We start from the raw sequence: 25544 nt of genomic DNA, 5'->3' as shown, positions 1-25544 counted from the left end.
TACATTCAAATATTCATTTAAAAATAAAAATAAAGCCTGTTTAGAACAAGAACTGTGGCATTAACAGACTAAAGGCTAGCTCATCTGAAATAACGCTCTACCTTTCGAGCAGTGAACAGAAACAGAGGAAGTCGTTAAACGAATTGCTTAAGGTCACAGAGTTCACTAGTGGTGAAATCAGATCTGAGGAGCTCAGAACCAGGGCTCTCTTCGCTGTAGAGTGTTGCCACCTTCGAAGGATGTTCATTCACATTCTGTAAGTCGTGAGGTGTGAAGTGGTAAGGACTGCCCTTAGCTTTTCTGGACGTGATAATCAGAAGTTTCTGGCCAGGTACGGAGAACTGTCCCCCCAAAATGATGAAACCTCACAGGTTGTTATTCTCGCCATCCTCCTCTTCTGCATTGTTTTTGGTTTGTTCCAAGGCTAGATTTGCTTGTCTTTGATTAAAGTCTCTTTTTACTCTTAAAGGAGGAGAGAGAGAGAGAGAGAGAGAGAGAGAGAGAGAGAGAGAGAGAGAGAGAGATTTGTTCATTCAAAGGAAAAATGAATTTAGATTTTTGAAATGATAGCATATAATCCAATATTTTTTTATTCTTTTAAAACAATTAAAATATAATTCCATCATTATTCACTCCCTTTCCCCCCTCTCACCCCTCTTATGTCTGACTCAGCCCCCTCCCAAATTCACTGCCTGTTCCTCTTTACCCATTGCTGTTACAAATACAAATGAATAAATATATAAATACAACCTGCTGAGTCCATTCAGTGTTGCCTCAATTTATAGAGAGGTATGAGCTAAGAAAACTTTTAAAAATCATTACATTGGGCTGGCAAGATAGCTCAGTGGGTAGAGACACTTACCAACAGACCTGAGAGTAACCCCTGGGAGCCACAGGTGGAAGGAGAGAAATGACTCCTACAACTTGTCCAATGACTAGCCCCTGTCCTCCAAAATGTTAAAAACCTTTAAAAAAGTCCTTGTGTTTACATTCCAGTTCTCATAAGCAAAACTACAACACTAGGGTTATTTATCAGTTAAAAAAACACTGACAGAAAAAAGGCTCCAGAAATTTCAAAATTTTTATTCTAGATTTGCATCACTTTTATAATCAGAAAAATAAAAACTCTTAAAAACATATCAAATCTCTGCAAATAAAATCTGCCTAAATAGAGTCATTTCAAGCTGCTGGTCTGCACCCCACCATTACTCACTTTTCTCTGTTGAAAATTATAAATTCCTTCTGCACAGCATCAAGGTGCTCTTGAAGAAGACATGTCTTCAAGGTGAACATAACAAAGAAACAGAGGCATGCTTAGCTGGCACACAGGAACCACAAATAGCCAATAACCTATATTCACCAAGCAACCTGGATCAAAGAAGTCCTGTTTCCAGATGGGGAACAGATTCTGGGAGCATGGCAGGAGAGGAATCCCTCTACCAGGGCCATTGTTCTATCAGAACTAGGTACAATGATTTAGGAATTCTGGAATATATATATATATATATATATATATATATCTATCACTTTCAACTTCCATCGGAAAGTTATTACAATAGTAATAACAGGTTAGTTACAATTTCACCACTAATGCAGCAGTGGTTAACCCACCCTATGTGCCCCTGTCAGCACCTTCAGCAGCCTGTACCGGAGCTTTCAGAAAACATGATGGGAAATTACAATGATGTCCTTCAAATCCTGGGGCTTTGGTAGGTTCTGCTTGCTGCTGGTCATCAAGGAGGGGCAGACAGCCTAGGGGTCATGGGAGCTGTGCCTCCCTCATCACCAAAAAAAACCCAACATCAGATAAATGCAGGCTTCTGAGATGACCTCCCCACAGCAGCTCTGGGATAAACCGCACTTCCCTGAGCTTGTTGCCCGGGGGTGGGGGTAGGGGTGGGGTGGGGACCCACCTACCTGAGAGGAGTCACATTTTCTCATCTCCTTCTCTTTTTTTGCCAGGCGCTTCTTTTTCTTGTGAAGAGGTTTGGACTCCAGAATCATTTCTTCCAGTTCAAAAGTGGGGTCACAGTTGAGCCTGCCTTTCTGTAAAGAGGAAAGCATGACTCAGTCCTCAGATCCTTGCATCGTTCCTAAAACAGCCTAACACAGAGAACAAAGTCCTAAAGGGAGCAGTCCAAGCTTAATAACTTGGGCCGACTGAGGTTTTATAGCCTTTACTGCCAGCATTGTCTTTAACATTCTTTGATTGTATAGCTTGTTTATTTTTACAAACTTCTAACTATCCCTCAGTGAGTAATGAAGGAGACCATATTAAAATAATACTTCTAAGGTCTGAGCTTCTGGCTTTCTCAGTTTGTTCCAATAACCGCATAGAACAGAATCGTGGCCATTGTTTGTTCAGCTTCCAAGGTCACCAACCAAATTTCAACATCAGGATTTCTGAACATGAGGCCAAGGATTTGCCACTTGATAAGTTCTCCAAACGAGTCAGATTCACAGACAGACCCAAGATCTATATGGTGGCGCTTCTCCCAGGAGTCAGGAGTGGCTAACAGAAGGAAGTTTGTATCTGCAGCAGGTGGTACCCAGGCTCCCCCATAGTCATACATCAGCTATGCACACAAGTACAGACCTCTTCCCACTTTCCTGTCACTCACTAAGGTAGACACTTAGACCCTTGAATGTCACCACACCGCTCTCTCCTTCCTTCCACAGGGCTTTCATTTGACACACTAACTGGCACCTTATCCAGCTGTTCACTGAAACATCCATGTGCCCATGTCCCCAGAACAAGTGCCTCGCTTGGACTTGAACAGAAAACTCAAGTCTCCACAGGAGCACATCATTCTTGCCAGTGTTCCTTATCCAGTGGTATAATGCAAATCCCAGGCAGAGGAGAGAGGAGCCTCAGTAGGGCCCTCGCCTAAGTTTTATCCAGCAGTGTGGAGTGGGACACAATGACCCTTGTTTGGGTACTCACCCAATGGGAATCATCTCTCTGTAATTATTAGTTCCTAAAACTATAGATCAGTACAATAAAACTTGTAAAAGAAAAGGAATGATTCTAGGAGTGAAGTTTCCCACTAACCAACTCACAGATTTCTGTGGACATCAAAGATCACTTCCTTTCAAGAAGAAAAAAAAAAGTATTGTTCTTTTCAACCAGCATATTTCTGGAGATAACTATTTGGGAGACTAGAAACCTTTTACAGCACAAAACATGGTTAAAACCCAGAAGCCCAGACATCAACATCCCTAGATTAGAATCCCAGTTTAGCTTCTTGCTGGTTGTGTGATTTTTAGTTGCCAACCTACCCCCTGTACCTCTCTGTTTTCTCCTCTGTGTTGGGACATTTTTACATTACTGGTGTCATCACCAAATGAGACCCTGGATGGACTTGTAATGTGGACAGAGTGTGGGAACTCTTAGGGCTTGTTAAGCTTGACTTACAGTTGGAACGAAGCCGGGGATGAGCCTCTTCTGCAGCACTGCATCCCAGTTCATGTCACTCATGTAAGGGAAATTCTGAATGTCAGTCAAGTGAGAGAACCGTTGGTCTGGATTAGGTTCAAGTAGCTGTGGACGAAAGACAAGCACCATTGTCACAAGGAAGGCCAGATAGGTGGGCCCAAAAAATTCCCCCTAAGTGTTCTCAACTGAGTATCCAAGGGGAGCTCCTTGTAGCAGAAATGGAGCAAGTGGTTTGAGAAGACAGTGATCCCCTGCTCCTCCCCACGTGCAAATCAAGTGGAGAATGCATGCTTTGGAATAACAGAAGTAATGTTTACAAACTGACAGGGACAAATGGCTTGTCCCAGGAATTAAACAAAACTTCCCTTCCTGACTCTCCTACTGGGCAAGTTTGTTTCCTAAACCTTGGCTTGCCAAGCTCAAGTCACGGGAAACAGTACGAAGTGAATATCGCTTTACAGAGTTAAGACCTGAAGCTGTGTTTTTCAAATGATGCGAAATGGCCCGCAATTCTTTTTTTCTTTGTATTGTTTCTTCGATTTATGACCCATTCAAGCCCATATGTGATCTCACTGTACCTGGCTCACATGCAACTCCAGACCACACACAACATATGACTTCAATTCAACAGTAGCCAAACAAGCTCATTCACTACCCAAGGAGACACATCCATTGACCAGGTGACAGTGTAGTATTGACAGAGCAGTGTCAATATGCTGTGGTGGTATTGTGTTCCCCAAAATATTATGTACCCTAATAAACTTATCTGGGGTCAGAGAACAGAAAAGCCACTAGATACTTAGAATAGGCAGTGGTAGCACACGCCTTTAATCCTAGCATTCCAGAGGCAGAAATCCATCTGTTGAAGGATACAGCCAAGCATGGTGACTCAAGCCTTTAATCCCAGAAAGCAAGCCTTTAATCCCAGGGAGTGGTGGTAGAAAGCAGAAAGGTATATAACGCGTGAGGACCAGAAACTAGAAGCATTTGGCTGGTTAAGCTTTTAGGTTTTGAGTAGTACAGTTCAGCTGAGAGTCATTTGGATATGAGGACACAGAGGCTTCCAGTCTGAGGAAACAGGATCAGCTGAGAAGTTGGCCAGGTAAGGTTAGCTGTGGCTTGTTCTCTCTCTGATCTTCCAGTGTTCACCCCAATAACTGGCCTCGGGTTTGATTTTATTAATAAGAACTGTTAAGATTCCTGCTACAATAGGCTTCTCTTGGTTTCTATACTTACAAGGGAGTTGTAGAAAGCAATATAAGGACCCTTGTCTGTCAGAAAATCACACTAAGTTGTATTGATCTCAGGGAAGGTGCTAGAAGAGTTAAGGTGTGAAGCAGTGACCCAGGAGGAGAGGGTGTCATGTGTAAAACCTAGTGGTGATATATTGGTGAGGAATGGGAGGAGAGCCTTTCAGCCAAACCTTTGGCCAATCAGCCAAACCAACCAAAGGGTGACCAAAATTCTCAAAGTTTGAGAGGCTGTTTATAACCATTGTAATGCACAATTTAGTTTGATCTTTATTCAAAGACCAATGAGAAGTTGCTGAAATATGGGAAAGGGAACGGAAGAGAGTGGAGTGGCAGGAGCACACGACACATCAGAAAGGACTTGATGGCAGCTGGATTGGAGAAATGCCAAGGAGATGAAAGGCCGTGAAGGTGACAATGGCTATTGAAAGGATAAATTCAGGATCAGGTGATGGACTAGATATGAGAATGATGAGTGAGCCCTGGTGAAAGGACCAGCCATTGGGAGGGAGGACACGGGAAGAGACCCAAGAAATACAGGGAGATTAAGAATTATATGAGTTTGAGAAGGCCTTGAGACATGCAAAGACATGATAAGAAAGCCATGTATTTGAAAATGGTTAGTCACAGCAGCCATTTGACAAATGTGTGTTATCCTGAGCACATCTTGACTTCTAACCACAAACCGGGATATACACTTCCTTTCTTGACTCCCTTCCAACATGCTTCCTCCTGTCTCACCTTTTTAAGAAGGGATACCATCTCTTGCGACCAAGCAGAAGGGTACGTTACAATTGCCGTCTCAAACATGTTCACAATTTCTTTGCTGGAAGTACTGGAGCGGATATGATATGGTCTCTTAAGGGAGAAAAAGAGAAAGAGCTTTCATTTTTACAGGTCAAAGGGGGAAAAAAGCCTACAAGTATTTATGAGGTAAACTTTGAAATAATAAAACCTCAACAAGAACCCCTTCAAGATGATTGACAGGTAGCCACATGGGGTACCTGGTCAAGGGTTGTCAGAATTACTACAGGTTTTTTAAAGAAATGTCACCGACTTTAGTTTTTCATCAGAATATCCTAAGTTTTAAGAACTTGTTGTATTACAGATCCAAACAAAATATTTCAGTGGATTGAACCTGTCTCTGATGCACTGATTTCAAACTGTTTTGTTCATAACTTTCTGGTGTATTTATATAAAAAGTGAATAATGAAGAGAAAAACTTCAAATTATTATAGAAGATTGATCACAAACGGATCCATAATTTTCCCATAGCCTTATCTGAAATACAACAAAAACTAGGTGTTGTGGTGTGTGTTTGTAATCCCAGCACTCGGGAGGTAGAGGTAGGAGGATCAGGAGGTTAAGACTGGCCTCAGCTACATAACAAGTTCAAAGCCAACCTGGGCTACCTGAGAGAGACGTTTTTAAACAAACAAAAATGTAAAAACTAAACATAACGAGAAAGTTAAGGATAGGAAATATCAACTCCAGTGTCTAATACTCTGCTTCCATGAAGTATGTAGTGGAGAATTTTATGCTGGGCTAAAAGGTTAAACAAACAAACAAACAGCAACAACAACAACAACAAAACTTTTCTAGAACAGTCATGGTCATCTATGGCTTTAGCGTGAATAAAAGAAATTAAAAACCAAAATGAAATACGTATGAAAATCTCATTTGGAAACGTGTTACTTTCTAACCTATTCCGAAAATTAAAAAAATAAAATATTTTTTAAAATAAAAGACAAGCTAATGATGATTTTACATCTGTCCACTAGAGGGCAGACGTTATGGGTACTAACCTCTCTGCTGGGCTTTCCTGTCTTCTAGGGAAACTGTAAGCAACTTAAGAGCCAGACAAAATTTCCACATTAGATTAATCACAGGACACTAATGTGTGTGTACACATTTATCACATGACTGACCTTTTCCAGATGTTTAAGTAATCACTGACAGATGAACTAATCTGGAGGAAGAGGGAGTGTTTGTTTTTCCCAGTAGTCAATTAAAAGGTTTTATAGTGCAATCATGGGTTAGAGCTTCGAGGTCAGAAGGCTTTGGATGCTAAGCCAGGTCATTCATTTTCTGACCCTCAGTTCCTTCATGTACAAGATGGAGCTACTTTATCAGCAAACTGAACCACTGCCAAAAGGTTGCTGGGGAAAACGGGAGGAGGTAATACAGGGAAAGTTCTCTGTGGAGTGACTGGTGGCTAGCTGACAACATGATGGGACATGTCATAGAACCTGAACGTGTGCGGTCAGCAAAGAGGGAGAATATATGACTAACGGGCGTGCAGGAAGGGGAAGGGTTAGATGGGAGTAAACGGTGTCTTGTGATTGTGTTTCAAGAGTACAGAATGAGAAAGGGTCAGGGGAGAGACAGCACAAGCGTTCCATCCCCTCCCAGAAATCAGGAAGCACAGCAGGAGGATGGCGAGCTTGGATTTAGCCTGGGCTACACCATGATTCTGTCTCCCAAACAAAACACAAAGAGCTGCAGCTATGTGACAACCAACACTACGGGCATAGCTCCCTGGAGTACTACTTACCGTTAATACAAAAGTATAAAAGACATGGAGGTACTTTGGCCTTCTGATGACTGAGACTGGGGGGTGACAACAGGTTAATGTTTAAGGTCCGATCCACCCAAAGTGCAGCTAGGCTCAGAGGGGCTCTTAAAGCACATTTTCTCATTATTTTCTTTTTTTCTATAGATAAGAGTGTGCAAAATTAGCAGGAAGTTATTGCTCCACACACCTCCTCTGTGGTTTGGTTATGATGATATTTGTAATTAAATGTTGCTATTTCATTTTCTTCCGATTAACTGTATTTTTCAGCATAATCACGTACCGTCTCTTAGTGATTCCTTCCTAGAATGTGCCAAAATGGATGTAGAGGGCTTTGTCCCTCTCCTCATTTAATATGACATGTGCTGATGAATAGCTACACAGTGTGGATGATATTAAACTATGTAAGCTATATATCCCATTTTTAAAATGAATCAACAGTCTGATCACATGGAACAGAAAACACAAAAACTGATAAGCTTGGAAATATTTGTAAGATAATGTATTTACAAAATAGAGTTAGTTGTGAAAGTAAAATACACTGAGTTATTATCATATAGAAAGTTATATATAAGTACATATATATACATATATATGTCTCAGCAGGAAGTTAAAGCATGATTTATTTTTGTTGAAATTGCTAAATGTTTCTACATATAAATATTTGAAGAGGGTTTATCCACATGAAAATAGAAAGATTTGGGAGTGACAACAAAACACTAGGGATTTGTTTTATTTTGTTTTGTTTTGTCTGTTTGCTGGTGTAGATTTTGGTTTTGTTTGTTTTAATTTTCTATTTAAATTTTTTTGAGTTACATAACTTCCCCCCTCCATTTTCTCCCTCCAAACCTTCCCATATATTCCCCGCTGCCAGCATAATCCCTAAATATTTATCCTCATACCTACAGCTAAGTATAGTTCTCTCACTCCTCATCAAGGAAATTTTTCTTTGCAACAGATGGAGACCATTACAGAAAACCACAACCAATCAAAATGCAGAGTTGTGGAGTCCATTCCCAACAGATATATCTACAACACAACTCCTGCCCCTAAAGATCTAAAGATCATTATGCAAGAGGCGTGGCTCCACCTGGTGACTTGTGGTAAAACGCAGAAGAAGAGGGGTGAATTACAGATGAAAATTATGGAGCAACGAAGAGGCAGAAACTGAAAACTTGCATGTTTGGACTGTATTCATAGTGTAAAATAATGCAAACAAAACAAAACAAAAAACAGAAGAAAAAAATTAAAAAGGATATAATAGAAGCTCCCAGGGGGTGGGGGGTGGGGAGTGCTATTCTGAAGAGAACGTGACAGACAAGGCTGGACAACTAATTGATGAGGAAATGCTGCTTGTGAGCCACGGGCTTACAAGAAAAGTTAGAGGTGCAGGTGGGATTATGCCAGTAGAGAGAGCGCTTGTTTGAGTTAAAGCGTACAGACAGTGGGCTGCAATGAAGGAAAGGTGTCGGACAACTCAACATCTTCTGTCCCATCTTCATGGTCAAAGAGAACGAGTTGGACTCCGTTGCTTTCAACTTGGTACTCCTTCCTGCTTTCTTATTTGTCTCCTCTTGAGGGGGACTGTCTAACTTATGCCTGTGCCCATCATTCTATTTTGGAAGCACATGATTTGTCTGGCTTTACAGGCTCCCAGCTAGATGAGAATTCTGCCTCAGGATGAAACATGCCCTGAGTCCCATCCACACTGGATTTGGATGACATTCAGATGATGCTCGGGACTCTAGAGATGATGCCGGAGGGAGAAATGGCTATTGCTAATGGAATATACTTGAGTGTATTTTACATGTGAAGAGGAGGTGGGTTTTGGAGATCCAAGAAAGAGAAACACCAGGGTGTGGCTGTGTCCCTCACACACAGTCTTATGTTGGAGCTCTAACCCTCAATGAGATGGTATTTGAAGACAGAAGTATGGCAGACAGTTTGAGACAGAATATATCCTGATGGAAGAACCTGACAGTTTAAGAAGATTAAAAGACCCCCCCCCCCCGTTCTTTGCCTTCATATCCTCTCTGCATCCTTACCTTCTTCCCCCTGTTTCCCTCCCCTCCCTCTTCCTGTTTCTGTGTTGTAAGGACACCAGAACCCAGCATTGCTGACTCTCTGACCCAGACTTCTAGCCTCTACCAGCTATAAGAAAATAAATATTCTAAGTTACCCAGTTCACAGGATGCTATTTTGGTAGGCTGGGCTAACTATGATGAAACTTTGAGAGATATCTGAATTCTGCATTAGTTTGTAAAAATTGTATAAAATATTATTTTTTATTATATTTCTTTGATCTTTTTTTCTAGAGAAGAGTTTCTTGTGTGAGAAATGCTTCCATCGACAAGGACCCTACTCCAATTTGCCAGGGAACTCATACCCAGCAGCCACGCCAGACGGGGGACAAACAAGCAGTGCACAAGTTGTCTGGTGCCAATATCCACACTCTTTTTTGAGAGGTGTATCTGAATTAGAGCTCTGTCGAGTGATTGCAAAATGATTTTCTTTAAACATGCACGTATATTTACCCAAGATAGTGAGGTGTATTGATTTCCCTTCACTGGGAGTTTCTGATATCCATATTATTAATTTATCTATGTAATTAATATTAACTGACAGATTTGGTGACACATATAGGACACTGGACTAATCTGTGCAGAGGTCTCAAGGGGTATTATTAATACCAGACAGTGTAGGTGTTTTCTGATTTCAAGTAAATGGCTGCTTGGTTCTTAGCAAATACTGCATTCTTTCATTCAGAAACAGAATCTGAAGGGGCTAGGAAGACGGATTAGTGTTTAGGAAACTGGCTGCTTATGAAAAGCCTGAGTTTGGTTCCTGGCACCCACATCAGGTGGGTTACAGGTGCCTGTAACTCCAGTTTCAGGGGATCCAATGCCCTCTCCTGGCCTCTGTGGGCACTGCACACATGTGGGGTACATACACACACGGGCACACATACATACACATAAAGAAACAGATCTTGAAAGCATGTTTTCTAGAATAATAAGAAATGAGAATGTGTGGTTCTACTGTACCCGGCCTCTCAACAGTTCGTAAGCTGTCACCCCCAGGGACCACCAGTCGACAGCAAAGGAGTATCCTGTTTCCTTCCTGGAGCTGAACATCTCAGGTGCTGCAAAAACCAGAAAAGGTCAGTTTCACTCCCCGTGACTCCAATCAATCTGTTTTCCCAACACATTCCTCCAAAGAAGAATTAGCAGCCTGAAAGGTGTGAACTCTTTCAGCAATGTTTATTATTCATTGGTAGATTGCTCACAGCAGGCAACATTTTCTAATTTTTTAGCTCTCTTAGCACTCCCATTCATCCGCTAACACAAACAGATACACATAGATCTTTACGGACAAATTCTTCTCTTATTTAGAGCCAATTACTCTGTAGGTCCTATTGGGCCTCAATTGAGCCACTACCTCTGAGACAAAGAAAGCTGAGGGGTAGAGAGGGGTGTGTGTCTTGATCTGGAAAGTCTACACTAAAGGGGCTGAAATATATAGCAATCTCAAACAATACTTAAGAGTTGTACAAGACAAATATTGGCTTGGGGATACCTGGCAGCATCAAGGGAGGTGAATGCAGCCTCCTATTGTGGGTGAGAGCAGGAGAAAAGGAGAGAGGTCACTCAAGGGAAGTATAACACTTTGCAATAACCATGGGACATTCATACTTTATAACTATAGTTATCTGAATTGACTCTACTGGAAAGTGGTCACCATCAACTGAACCTTCAGAGATGACCCCTCAGGCCTTCTTTAAGCACTTTGTCATACCTTTCTGAGAATATACTTGCAGCCTAAAGGTTACAACAGGGGACATGAAGTGCAAAGCAAGGACAGGGATGGTGCTGTTGCTCACTGGTACACACACAGTGTCTACTACAGAACCTGGCACTCAGAGTCGGTAGATAGAAACTTATCACACAGAGGAATGAACACTGAAACCACCAGACTTGTGGTTTCATTATCTCTCTAGTTGTGCTGGGTTCAAATGCTGCCTCGACTACTTCCAGTGCCCATGAGCAAATCAGTTGGCACCTCATAATTCCTGCCCCCAGCAAAATAGGAACACTAAAAAGACTTCTTTATCAGTTTAGAAACTAAATGAATTAATGCATGTCTAAATGTCAACATAGTGTCTGGTATTTGCAAACAAACAAACAAAGAAACAGAAGCAAATGTCCATAACAAATGAGGAATTTATCTAGTTCAAAGGTGCACAGAGTTGATGCCAAGCCTCCTGTAGTGAGTTCCTGGGCAAAGGAAATCCTGAAGACATAGCTTCTTTATTCAAGTCTGCTTACCTGTGCATTTGAATTCTAACTAAATTTCTGTGGACAGCTTCCCATTACAAGGGTAGAATATCGACATCCTGATGCTCAGGACTGACTCTAAGAGCTTCGTGCTGGAGGACTAAGTGGGTCTCCTGCCCTGGTGAATTCATGTTTCACGCATCACTGTGTCCGTTCTTCAAGTTCCAAGTCCCAGTGCAACTGGGGAGATAATGGCCCTGACCCTACAGTGCTCCTGCACCTCTGGATACAATGGACTGTATTTTCTCATTCCTTCTTCAATGTTGTACCACAAATCATCTCTAAGGCAACAGGTGGCCAACATTCCACTTAGAAGACATCCAGACCATTTGGAACCACGGCAGAGACACTGTTGTTAGGAAATGTCAAAGTAAATATTACACTATCAAAACAGTATACTCTCTAATATCAAAGCATCCTTGAAGGAGGTATGACTATTCTTTTTTTTTTTTTTTTTTTAAGACAGGGTTTCTCTGTGTAGTTTTGGTGCCTGTCCTGGATCTCACTCTGTAGACCAGGCTGGCCTCGAACTCACAGAGATCCACCTGGCTCTGCCTCCCAAGTCCTGGTATTAAAGGCGCCACCGCCCGGCATGACTATTCTTTTTGATATTCCACAGTACAAGTAGATGTCTACCTTTGATCTGCTATTTGCTCTGTTTTCAACCATGAAGCCATTTGTATACGCATTCCTCCACTAAACAAAGCTTCACGGTGTGCTAAGCCCCGAGGAATTATGATGGGAGTTTAAGAACAAAAGCCATGACAACATACAGAAGTGCAGTGACTCTTTAGGCCCTCACACAGGCAGACAGTGATGGGAGAGGCCGAGGGGCTTTCTCTGATTCTTTGGGAAGATCCCCTGCTCCCGAGAGGAGCCAAACGGAACTGGAAAGGCATCACTTTCCCTCCAAGTAGACAGGAGGAGGTCTTTTGTGTGGAACTTTTTTTTTCTTTTTTAAAGAGTTTTTCAATATACCCATTTAGAAAGCATCTGAAACAGAAGAGAAGTGAACAAGTACGTAGAAGCCAGTGCCCCTGTGGCCATCATGCACGATCTTGCTCCCACCACAGCACCTGTCCTGTCCACTGTGCTTAGAACTCACCATCCTGAATTTTAATTGAATAATGCTTTTTTTTATACTAATATATACACTTCTAAAGAACAGTTTAATTTTGCCTGTATTATATATACTTCCTCAGGGCTATGAATTAATGGACTGAGGGAGTAGCTAGCAGCATAACTGTTTACTTAATTTGTTTCAAGAAATTATAATAAAGGAAACATTAACAAAGTAAAAAATGGAAAAAAGGTGAAGGAAAACATCCTTATATTCTATCAAGTCCTTTTAAATGAAATGCTAGTCTCTGTAGTCATTTGTGTCTTGCTTCTTTAGCTCAATAATATTTGCTCATGATTTATCCAAATTACCAGACAATTTGGTTTGTTTGAATTTAGTTCTACATGAATACATGGTGATTTACATACCTGCCCTATTGTGGATAGCTGTTGGAGTTATTTTCAATTTGGGAGTATTGCAAACAGTGCTGTTTGGACCACTGCTGTGCTGCTGTGATCCTGTATCACTAGTGATGCTGTCAGGAGGGGACATGCTGGAGATGGGGGTGTGCATTTCATACACCTAGATAAGGCCAAAGTACCCAACTAAGGGCTGTGCAGCTCACACCAAGGCCAGCAGCCGAAGTTCCTTCTGCTCAACACTCTTTTCCACACTTTGGGTTTTTACTGATTTGTTGCATGTGCCATTTTATTTCATTGCAATTTAAAATGAATTTCCACTGATTACTAACACACTTGCTACAATTTCCATGTTTAACTGGGTATTTGAGGATGATCATTTGGTGTTCAGAGTTTAAAAACCTAGACACTAGGTTTTTGTCAGGATGTAAGGAAAAGGTCTCCCAAATAATTCTATAATATAATGAAAATAACTCACAAGATTTAGCAGAAATTACCTCAAATCTCATCCTTTAGTAAACTGTGAAAATGATGAGTTTTGGAAAAAGAACATAAACCCTTATAGCCCATACATTAACCTACATTATAAAGCTATGACAATTAATACTGAAAACCCCAGAGTACAGATATTAGTATATGAAGTTACTTAAGTGATGATTAATGATTTTCAAATCGGCATGGGAGGGCTGTAATTTCACACAGAATTTCCAAATAATTACTTAATAACCTAACAAAAATAAAGTAAGATTCTTACTAAATGTATGTTCAGTGAAAGTAGTGTAGAACTGATAATAAGTAAAAATGAATAGAATAAAGAACATCTTAGCTAAACTTATCTAAGATGTGGAATAAGAAGATCTAGCTAAGAACAGCATCCATGCCAAAAACCCTGAATAAATCCACAAGCAAACCTGAGAGACAGGACATGTGCTCCACATGTGCCAGGCCCTGGGCATGAGTCCTAGCCCTCCACACAAATACGAGTAGTTTGATCATATTAACAAGAAGTTCAGGGCACATGCGAGCAATCCCATCAGTCCGGAGACAAAGCAAGGAGACTGCTGCACATTTGAAGTCTGAGCTCATAGAAAGTTCCAGGCCAGCCAGAGCAACATGGAAAGAGACTGCCTCAAAAACTGAATCTTAAAGCCAACAAATTAAGGAGACAGAAAACTCGTGTGTAATAAGACAACAGATACTACACAGTAGGAGCTAGGATTTAATATACCCAACGCATAAAGGAAGGGATTATTTACATAATCACTAAGCAGCACCAAGTAGAGAAGAAAAGCAGACCCAATAAGAAAATGAGCAGATTCTATGAACATGAAATACATAAAAAGCCACAGAGATGGATTTCAACATCACAATGTGGTCCACTCCCACTGATCGTTTTGGGGAGGTTGAGGTCCTGATAATTGGGCACAGGTGAGGATGCAGGGAAGTTCATGTGTTATGTTCTTCCAGCACAAGTGGAAATCAATATGAACCTTCAGGTAGAAACCTCAGCCTATGTGTCCTGTAACCAGGAATTCTTTCTTGCAATGTTAATTTTAGTTAACAAGTAAAACTTATATATGTTCATTGTACACAATACGTTTTAAAATATGAATATAGTGTGAATGGATAAATTAAAACAACTATTAATTCAACACATATTTACCATTTTTTGTCATTTAGTGTGTGTGTGTGTGTGTGTGTGTGTGTGTGTGTGTGTGTGTGTGTGTGTTGTACACTTGTGCACATTCCATTCTGTGACGTGAATGTGGAGGTCAGAGGACAACTTGTAGGAGTCATCTCTCTCTTTCTACTATGTGGGTGCCAAGGATCTGCTCAGCCATCTTGTTGGCCCCCTTCCTGCTTTTTTTTTTTTTTTTTTTTTTTTTTTTTTTTTTTTTTTGGTTTTTTCGAGACAGGGTTTCTCTGTGTAGCTTTGCGCCTTTCCTGGGACTCACTTGGTAGTCCAGGCTGGCCTCGAACTCACAGAGATCCGCCTGCCTCTGCCTCCCGAGTGCTGGGATTAAAGGTGTGCGCCACCACCGCCTGGCCCCTTCCTGCTTTTTATATTGATAAAAAACCAAAGTTACTCTTGATTCTCAAGCATAGAAGACATTATTTCATAATAGAAGTCATCACAGAGAAATAATGAAGTTGGTAGAAATGATTCTGCTAACAAGATTTCTATTACAAAATTATATTTCAAACTGAGAAACAACCAAGTACTCAACAATCAAGGAAGCTAGACACATTGTTGTGGTGCACTCTGATCTGCAGCACATGATACAGAATGTTAGCTCTGTTTCCTGACATGGGAAAATGAACAGTGTTAGTTATCAGACAAGACTCGGGCTCTGTTGGCAGAGGAAGGAGGTGTGTTGACTGACTTGAACGAAGGGCATCAGATGGCTCACAGGTTCTCAACTTTCCCAATGCTGCGACCCTTTAATATAGTTCCTCATGTTGTGCTGACCCTCAAACATAAAATTATTTCATTGCTACTTCGTAACTGCAATTTTGATACTGTTATGAATCATAATGTAAATATCTGATATGCAGGATATCTGATATGTGACCCATATGGAAGGGTCATTAGAGCCTCCCTTCCCAGACCATGCTCCTCATCTTTCCTTGGACCTGTTTGCTAACTGCTCAGATTGCTCACTTCTAAAGTAGAAACAGCAACAGTTATTGCCTTGCAGAATTGTCTTCAGAGTGAGTGATCCAAGGCCTCCTGTCAGAATGCACCCAGCAAGCTAGAAATGTCAGTCATTACACCATTATCACTGCCATCTCCCCAAACGTTCCAGGCTAGGTGTTTCTAGATTCAGGTTTAATTTCATGCTCTGTCAATCACTTGCTCTGTGGTTATGATCATGCCATTTTCTCTCCAGGTTGGATTTTTTAATGTCGAAATAAAAATAGTAGTAAAATCTGTCTCATGGAGTTGTTTTAATGATATATAAATATTAAAGATGTAAGAAAGCACCTGGGACATCATAAGTGCTTACTACATGCCAGCAAATGTTGTTACCTTTACATTATCAAATGGATATTTACGTTTAAGAAATTTAGTCTAGTCCAACTTCTAAAAATGTAAAGATAAATGTGTTTGTACATAGAGAAAAACATTCAAAAGGAAGCTATAAACATCTATTGGTAGGAAAATTAATTTACTTTTTGCTTGTCAGCATTCTGTACTTTTTTCATAGTGGATGTGTGCGTGCATTCGTGTGTGCGCATGCGCCCCCCTCCCCCACAGTTTCTCCTCTAATAGGGAGAAGGCTTTAATTGGTGAACTTCTAATTGATCTGGATTATACTCACACAGCTCTAAGGAGAGCTAGAATAACGAGGTGGAATAGGAGGGCAGAAGGTAAGAGCATGTGGAGGACACGCCTCTCATCTCATCTTTGATTCAGCCTAGACTTCTGTCTTCTTAGTTTTTTATTCTTTCTTTCTTTTCTTCCTTCCTTCCCTCCTTCTTTCCTTCCTTCCTTTCTTCCTCCTTCCTTCCTTTCTCCTTCCCTCCTTCCTTCCTTTCTTTCTTTCTAGTTAATTGCTAGTGTTCTACACCACCATTGTAAAGTGGGTGCTAGAAAATTACCTGAAGGCATAGTTTACTAAATTATATGAATACAATTTTAAAAGAAAAAGCAGGCTTGTAACCATAATTCTTCATGAAAAGAGATCTATCAAAAAACCCACACACAAAAAAAGGCAAAAGCAGTTGTTGGTAAAGCCATAGGCAATGTCCTTCACACATTCCTTTTGGAATACAATGGGAAACATTTCTAACATGAATGTCAAACTAAACTGGTTCAGCTCTTAAAGAATCATGAGTGGAAATTACCCAGCATACATTTTGCCTCTTATGCCTCCCAATATCTGAAGCCAGACAAAGCTTGACTTAAGGCTAAGACTTTCATTTCAAGACGACTAATTGTTACTGTGCAGATCATGGTAAATTGCTGAGGGTTGGGATGTCTTCATGTAAAAATGATAGGTATAGTCAGCCTTATAGGTCAGGTTGAGAAAAATAAATGAATACATGGATGTAAAGTATCTAATGCATTGTCTGGTCCACAGGAAGAGTTTGATAAATACTAGCAATTGCCCATTAAAAGTGTGAAAGTGGGATGGTGCCTGGCCTGGTATCTGGATCCCAATTTCCTTGTTATATCCTATGAAGATGCTAGAAATGACAAGTGTGAAAAAATTAAATTATACAGATATTATACTTAAAATGACTGGGGAGAGGAAAGAAAGTGGTCCTCCCATGCTCCTGTCACCATGGAAACCATCCCTAGAAACCTCAGATGCATGCTTTATGACTTGGCGCCAAGAAAATAGCCTATAATGTGGAAACCTGGGGAATAAACTGGACAGACCAGCAGGCCTAGATATTCCCTTTTATCACTAGAGTGCCATGGGTTGTAGGCAGGAAAATGGGCTGAATTATATGTGCTCATTATTTTAGAAGTGACAAAAGAAATTTATTCTCCCCACTGGTCATTGAGAGCCATGAAATCTGCAGTTGTTCAAATGTTACATATAATAAGGCCTCTCCCCCCCCCTCGAGACAATCTTATGGTGGTCTTTCATGTAAGAGTGACCCCCCGCCCCTTACATGGAGGAAAGAGAATAAAAAACTGGTAGGAAAAAATTGAAAGTGACATTGCTCTTATCCTTGATTTTTCAAGTTCAGACCTTTTTCTATGAAATTCTCTGGCTGTATCTAGCTTGTTTCATCCATTCTACCCTTTACTGAATCCCTTTAGTTTCAACAGCTTTAAAATCTTAACTAAGTAAGAGAGATGCACAAGAGGAGACTGTGCATCTGCTAGTAATCCTGCATTGTTGAATGTCTTGTAACTGGTTGGTACCCCACCCCCACCCCATTGATAGTTTATCAATTATCAAGATCTAATACATTTTAATTCCTTTACTTATTATAATGCTTCAAATATCTTAAAATTTAGTATGGTGAATCTTGAAAGTAGTCTCTCAGAGCTCAGTCACCCACCTCACCAGGCTGGATTTTCAAACCTCGGTGTAGGGATGGAGGACTGGGCTGGCTCTTACAGACCTCCATCTCTTGTTTCCTAGCAAGCACTGCTTGTGTTTGAACATGTAAAAGGGACCACGAGTTCCTACTACAAGTATGATGAGTCTGCCACAGGGCTGGCAGAGCTTGCCATTTCAGCTTGCACACCAGTGACCTGATGACTTTGTAAGCCTGTTGATGACAGGGGATCCACCCTTAGAAAGTCTGCGGCAGTTAGTCTGTACTGCAACTGGTGGCATCTCCAGTGAACCATACAGACGTGAGTCTCCTTTCTAAGCTGTAACTCAGCACTGGAGGTACCCCTGTGAAGCTGGACCACAAGTTTTACCAATCCCTCTCCACACACCAAAACAGTCAAGTTCTGTCTCCTACTACTAATATGTGTCTCCACAGTCAAGAAACCCTCACGAACAACTAGGGTCTGTCAACTCAGGAAACAGCAAGCCCAGAAGACAGACAGATATCTAACTCGAATCTGAGGGTTAAGATCCTGATATTACAGCCAAATCAATAATTAACAGATAATTATGAGAATTAACTCACATCTGTAGCAGTGATGTGAAAGAGGATGCACTTCATTACTGTGAGAACCACATGTCTCCTGATAAATAGTTCTCTATATTTTTCAGCGCAGACATGGGGTACAGCAAGTTCTACTAAAACGGTGTTTCTCTGCAAATAAAAACACCACTGACAACTGAAGATGGAATTTGTAGCTGATTTGTTGCTACAATTAAATGTAGATTTTATGGGCTATTTGACTCCCAGCCCTGCATTGTTAAATTCTTAATCATCAAGGCAAAAACCAGTTCCATATATCTCTGTAAACGAAGGAGTGCACATAACCGAACAGTTCTTAGGCATAACCTCTTTAGAAAATTAACTCATGAGATTGCTGTGGAAACAAAATTGAAGCTAACCCCATAACTGGGAAGGTACTTTGGAAACTTTACCACATTGTGCATGCACACAGTATAATTTAAATAATACTAAAATCATTACTCTGGTCATATGTTACGACTCATTTCTGATTCTTTTGTTTGATTTGTTTTGGATCTCTCCTACTGGCATGTAAGTTCCATGAGGTAAAGACATTGCATGTGTTGTTTTTTAATGGGTCATGATCATGTCAAAACCCTTTCACATACATGGGTAACTAGCTATTGACTGAATTCATACTTTCCTTCAGAAATGAATAGACAACTAACTAGGTCATAAGCTAGCATTTGTAGAATGTGATCGATGTCCCTGCTGGATCAAGGTCACCCCATGTAGCTTACTAATGCAGGTGCTTCACTTCAGACCTATGACATCAGTAGTCTCTCAGGTAAAGCCAACCGGAAAGGAGTCTGTCTGCTCCCAGTCTAAGTCCTTTTGAATTTGACCCTCAACAAATAGTATCTAGAAGAATTAGAAATAAAATATCTGTTCTTACAAAGGAAAGACACTTATGAAGCTGCTCACACCCACCCATGTAAGGCTTGGTGCCAGCCACGGTGGTGATCCGAGTCTCCTTGGGCAGCAGAGCAGCAATGTTGAAGTCTGTGATGTGCACATGCCCTGCGGGGAGAGGAAGACCAGGAGAATGTTAAATCCCTTCAACCTAGAAGAACAGCCATCCATCTAATTGAAAAGATCTGGATGCTTAGCCTGTTAGTTCTGGTATGCTAGCTGCAACTGAGTACAGGCAATAAAAGCTCCCTTATTCCATTCTCTAGGCCAATGAAGTTTTAAACCAGCAGGTCTGCAGCAGACAGAGCATGACTCGAAGCCATTAGTCTCTGACTATAAACTTGTAGTACAACCTCAGACTGTTTGAAATGTGGTAGATGAGTTCATGCTCCAGGAACTCTTCTGGGTGTTATTGTCTGCTGACACCAGTCTAAACTGCCTATCCTATATATACCATATAGGCCACAGCCAGGGCCTTGAAAAGTATCACAATTCTCATAATCTCATATGAGATCATTTAAAAAATACAAGTAAAACTACTGGCACAGGTATGGGTGCACATTTTTGTTGTTGCTGCTGTTCTCCTTGTTTTTCTAAGACCCCATTTGTACAGGGGAGGCAGACAGGGTATGTTGCATTCAGTGACTTCTAACAAAGTAAATTCTATTAAGGGACAACAGGAAAACTTCAGAATTTTATTTAAAGGGATTGGGGGCCAGGAGATGTGGTCTGTGTCCAGACCTCTGTCCCTGACCTGTAGTAGACATTAAGTCTTTTTCCTACATTGAGCCTAAATTTCCCCACATTAAAAAATAATGGGTAGATTAGACGACGTCTAGGGACCCTTGGAGTTGTGAAACACAGCAATAAACAGGTCTCTCCTGGTTGTAACACACTGCAATAAAGTGTGTGTGTAGCACTTAAGTTTGGTAAAAAAAAATATACCTTACATAATGTTCCAGGGATCCTGTGTATACAACTGGAAGGAAAAAATGGGCAAAGCAGGAAACTCAAGCTAAGTTGTATGTTAGCTGTTGCACAACAGTTATCTGCCTTGCTAGGAACTGGGAGTGTTGGCATTCCCATTTATATGTGTTGGCTGCTTTGATGAAATAGGGTTAGAAGAGGGAATACCACTTTATTCTCCTTCCGGGGTCCGCAGTCGAAACTCCCCACACCAGACTCCACAGTCTGCTTCTGTCCATCCAGCCCATTGCTAAAGAAAACTCTCACTCTCTCCATCAACATGGCTCTGTTTTGTGCAGAAAGTACTTTCTTTTTGTTTGTATGGCATTTTCATAAGGTAGAAGGAGCGTTTTGTCAAAATGAAAGTTAAAGTATTCTTGGCCAAATCACATCAATGAATAATTTCACTAGCTCTCTTTAACATAGTTCTTGGTTTCTTTTTACTTCTATTTCTCCGTAGATCATGATCCAAATATTGGACAACTTTGGAATTCGATGCAGATTAGGTGGACCTGAAATTGCCCCTGTTATGAGCCTGTTCTCTGGAGTCAGGATGTGTGGCTTTAAGTCTAGTCCCCACCACTACCCAGCTAAGGTACCTTGAAAAAGTCACCTGTGTTCTCTGACTGTAGTCTCCTTACTAGGTAAGGTTATGGGAAAATGAAAGACAGCAGTGACTATGGGAGACTTAGCCCAGCACTCGTCAGGGCACCAGAATTTTGACAATCATCAGAAACTAAGTCATAGTTTTTGCAAAACACATGTTCCCCTCCAAACTCCCCTCCAACTACAACTGAATGGATAGGAAAGCCAGGCATCTGCATTGAAAACAAAAAACTCCAGAAGATGGTCATGAGCAGTTAGGCATGGAATCTTTTCCTAAACCTTGGGGAGGTTTTCCATCATTGGTATATGGTTGCCTAGAAGCATGTTGGAGTAGAATGTAAAGGATGCTTTGGATACGCCCAATCCTGAAGCCTGTTTTCTGGACCAGAAACATCAGTGTCACTCAGGAACTTGTAAGAAATGCAAAACTCTGAGCTTCTCCATATTTCCGGGTCAGAAATATGAAGGTCCATGTCCCAGCATTCAAACAAGCCCTTTAGGTGACTCTGATGTCACAGAGAGCTTGACATCACTGTTTTGAAAGAAGACCTGGCTCAGTGGAATAGTGAGACAAGTCTCACAAGACTACAAAGTAAGTATGGGGGAGACTGGCCCAAAAAAGACAAACCCAGTCAGCACTGACTGTCTTGTGCTCAATGTGGGTGAGTGAATGATGAGTATCTACTAACACCTGCACACGATTCCTTCAGTTTTCACAGTGCTGTCACTACCTGTCCCAGTGAAGTGGTCCCTGTTGTATAGGTAACTGGCTTATAGCTAAGTTCATAGGATCCAGAAGTGGCTGAATTGAAATTAAGATCTGGAGATTGGTTTAGGATCTAGATGTTGTTCTAGTGACATTTTGGTTCAGATTCTGAACCTCCCAAAATGTTGTGTGTTCTGTCACAAAACCAAAGGACTGAGCAACTTGAAACACGTAGTTTTTGATTGACTCAGACATCTTCCCCTGCCAGGATGTGAAGGAAATATGTGAGACCTAGGATTTATAGGAGCTCTAGCTGGTGCTATGCCAACTTCCCAGTGCCATGGGCAAAGCTGAGCCTCAGTTCCCATGGGTGCTTCTGTTCGGAGCTTAGCCTGCCAGCTCTCTCCTGTGTGGTGAGGGTGACTTCCAAGGCTGGATTATAGGGATGGGTTCACTGTGATGGTGATGGAAGGAATCAGGACTTTCCTTGAGAATGAGGAAATGTTATACCTTCTTCCACAACCCAGGGCTCCAAGCAACTCCTGGAATAAAGTGACCAACCTTAGAGATACTAGATTCATTGTCTTTGCTTTGGTGCTGACCTCAGCATTGTAGGATGTTTGCTGTAAAGTTTTTTCATACAAGACTAAGGACTTCCTGATCTAGATACCTGGGGGAGAGTTTCCACCTTGGACAGCTTAAATATCCTGAACTCATCTTTCAGGGCTATTCAGATCAGCTATCACTGCTATCTGTATTCTTCTTCACTGTGCTCAGTTTGAGGCCCCTTTCCTCAACACATCTCTCCAAGACACCGTATGTAATCAGCTGGCAATGGCCACAACTGTTAAAACATCCAGGTTTGCAAGTGTTTACAGTATGTGCAATAAATAGAATTTTCCTGTGATGTCAGCTATTCTCACCTATAGCTAAGACATGATCATCATTATCTGGGGCCACATGCATTGTCTTACATTTTAAATAGGATGCTTTCTTGAATTTTTTCAGCATGTGTTGGGACTCTTCATGGAGGAAGCTAATAAGATAGAAGGCTCCGTTCATTCTCGTTCTCAAGAATGAATTTTCACCTCCCTCTCTTGTGACTACAGATATTACAAAGCTAAATTATGTATAATTTTATAATCACCAAAGTCTTTGATATGCCAGAAAGACATTATTGTTCCTCTGAATATAACATTCATTTCCCAACTAACTTAAGAAAAACACAAGTTCTTTAGACACTGAGTAATTGATAGAATTGGATTGGCCAGTTCAACTGGTAGGATGTGAAAATACGTATCACAACAGTTTGCTCCGATTCATCCAAGACCTGGTGCCATATTGGCCCTGAATTAGTATAAGTGAGATATCTGGGGAGAGCAGTAACTTGAGTGTTCAAAATGAAAAACATTTTTTATGTCAAATGCTGAATCGTAAGAGATGTTCATTCACACTGCAAAGAGATGTTCATACACCATCTTGTATGATCTCACACACATGCCACCACGTGCTGGTGAAAATGAACAATATGAATCATTGGAATAAAACAAAGCTTCATCCTTTTACTGAGCACAGGTGAATTAAGACAGGAGCCACAGGGTGTATACCATACTCAAGTGGAAGGATGGGCACAGGAGGAGGCGTGTAAGAAAAATGACACAGCCGCCCTTCTCTCTAGGCCAGGGGTGAAATACTGAAAATGTGGTGCCAGAGATCAGTGACGCTTCAGCTCTAAGAGGAACATGGGAAATCGGAACAGCTGCTGCTCCAAGGGGCAAGCATCGGTTTGTGGTCCAGCTGATTCTCATAAGAACAACCACATCAGAAGCTTGGAGGAAACAGGTTTGGGAATGTAGTCACTTAAAAGCGACTAATAATTTTGGTTCATGAACAGTGCTGAAGTCCTAAATTGTTTGTAATCTAAGTGAAAATGACATCAAAACAATTATCTTTTCTAGAAAGGGAGCCCCAGGATAGGATTTCCAGAATGAATCCCAGACTTTTCACCCTGTCTGCTTCTATATTACTCATAATCTTTTCTTTTATTAATAGCAACAATTCTGAAGGTGAGTTCAGAACGGGAATACAATATAGTTCCTGTGGCTGTTGTTGCTGTTCATTGTTTAAATCAAAGCCTGGTGAGTAAAAGGGGGCAATGGAGATTTCCCATTATCTGAGACACTGGAACTGTCCCTCAGGAAGGCTAGGAAGACAGTTTCCACATCCCAAGCCACAAAGCCCTAGCCAGAATGAAAATGCCAAGAACAGTGACCTCAGATAACTGTGTAAATGAAGGAAGACAGGTTGGACCATTACAAGGAGAGTTACTTGAAGATTAAGGTAAAATGACCTTGTTTAAACCCAGGATTCAACAAGAAAAAAAGGATCATTGGTACATCACATCTTAAAAGCCACAGTAATTCTCTGGGGAAGGCTAGTAATCGCTTAACTTCCGTAGACTCTATCTTTAGAGATCTGAGCTATATCAGATACATACTGCTCTACACAAAGTCACACAGAACATCATCAACACAGTCCTTGGCCAGCTCTGAAAGCCTCTACAATCTCATGGAAGCCCCACTCCCATTTGGTTCTAAGTGGTTTCTGTTCATTTGTTTGTTTGTTTTTATGGCTGACATTGCATCATACGTTGTCAGTGTTGTGTTGGTGCTTAAAAGGATTCCAACGTGTTCTTGTTTTCTGAGAAACAAAGGCACAGAGACTATTTGGGCAACTTGACCAAACTCTGAGAGCTAGTGAGAAGTGAACTGGATTTTAAAACAATCCAACTCTGGTATTCAGACTCTAAACAACACTATAATCATTCTTTCGCAAGAGTAAACTCTCTGTGGGGCTAAACTTGAAAACTAATTGACTAATTAACAAATAATTCACTCACTTTCTTCCTAATCTATAATCACCAAATTTCCAAGAAAAAATAATGATGATGAGGAGGACAATGATGAAGAGAAAGTAAAATGAAGGATGATGGGTGCATGTGTAGTATAAGCATGAACAAGCATGTTCTAAGAACCAAGATTGAAACTGGAGTGAAAAATGTTTCCATTGGTAAGGTCTACATGTCTCCTCAGAGTCTTACAAATGATAAAGTGATAGATATTCTTGCCTAAGGGCAGCTGTCTGTCATGAAATGTAGACCAAAACCTGGTTCTGCTAGGCCAGCCATGTTCTCCCAAAAGCTTGGTGACACAGAGTTGCTTTTTGTCTAAATAACAAAAGGGTGGTGTGTGCAGGCTGCCCTTCTCTCCAGTAATGAAAATTCATAGTGTATTTAAACCAGGCATGGGAGGATCATGCCTCCCCTGGAAGTCTGGGAGAGCTGGTGTTTTCATGAAGGTCACCTTCATGGTAAGTCTCAGCATTGCTCTGAATCTCAGAAATGTGTTCCAAAATGTCAGAAGCTATAACGGTAAAGAAACAAGACATTGGAAGGAAGTGGGGAAAAAAATCCCTTCAGACAGTCCATAAATAAGTAATGACTTTGCGCTTTGCAATTAGGGGCCATGAACAAAGGTGTTTCTTAGCTCTCTGAGCCTAGATGGGGCTGGGGAAAAAAATCAAGTTTCAATTCAAGAAGGTAAATAAATAATAAGGGAAGGTTGGTCCTTGAAGTTTCAGTTTTAATTGCAAATCCTGCCTATCAAAGTTGAAAACATAA

The 25544-nt window shown here is 40.9% G+C and overlaps 1 protein-coding gene across 2 annotated transcripts in view; it reads right to left on the bottom strand.

Annotated features, from left to right (window-relative positions):
- Positions 1-25544, bottom strand: part of Stk32a (serine/threonine kinase 32A) — a 113856-nt gene continuing 88312 nt past the window's right edge. The window contains exons 7-13 of one of the 2 annotated variants that reach the window (XM_059246521.1): positions 19606-19695; positions 10303-10400; positions 5428-5544; positions 3416-3541; positions 1918-2046; positions 1214-1278; positions 1-462 (exon numbers count right to left, since the gene is read on the bottom strand). In XM_059246521.1, the coding sequence (XP_059102504.1) occupies positions 366-462; positions 1214-1278; positions 1918-2046; positions 3416-3541; positions 5428-5544; positions 10303-10400; positions 19606-19695 (722 nt within the window). In that variant the 3' untranslated portion in view covers positions 1-365. The remainder of the gene's footprint in view (positions 463-1213; positions 1279-1917; positions 2047-3415; positions 3542-5427; positions 5545-10302; positions 10401-19605; positions 19696-25544) is intronic. The other variant, XM_059246522.1, reaches the window with a different exon arrangement.

The sequence above is a fragment of the Peromyscus eremicus genome, chromosome 19 (genome assembly GCF_949786415.1).
Source record: "Peromyscus eremicus chromosome 19, PerEre_H2_v1, whole genome shotgun sequence".
NCBI lineage: Eukaryota > Metazoa > Chordata > Mammalia > Rodentia > Cricetidae > Peromyscus > Peromyscus eremicus.
This window is presented reverse-complemented; position numbering and strand designations above follow the sequence as displayed.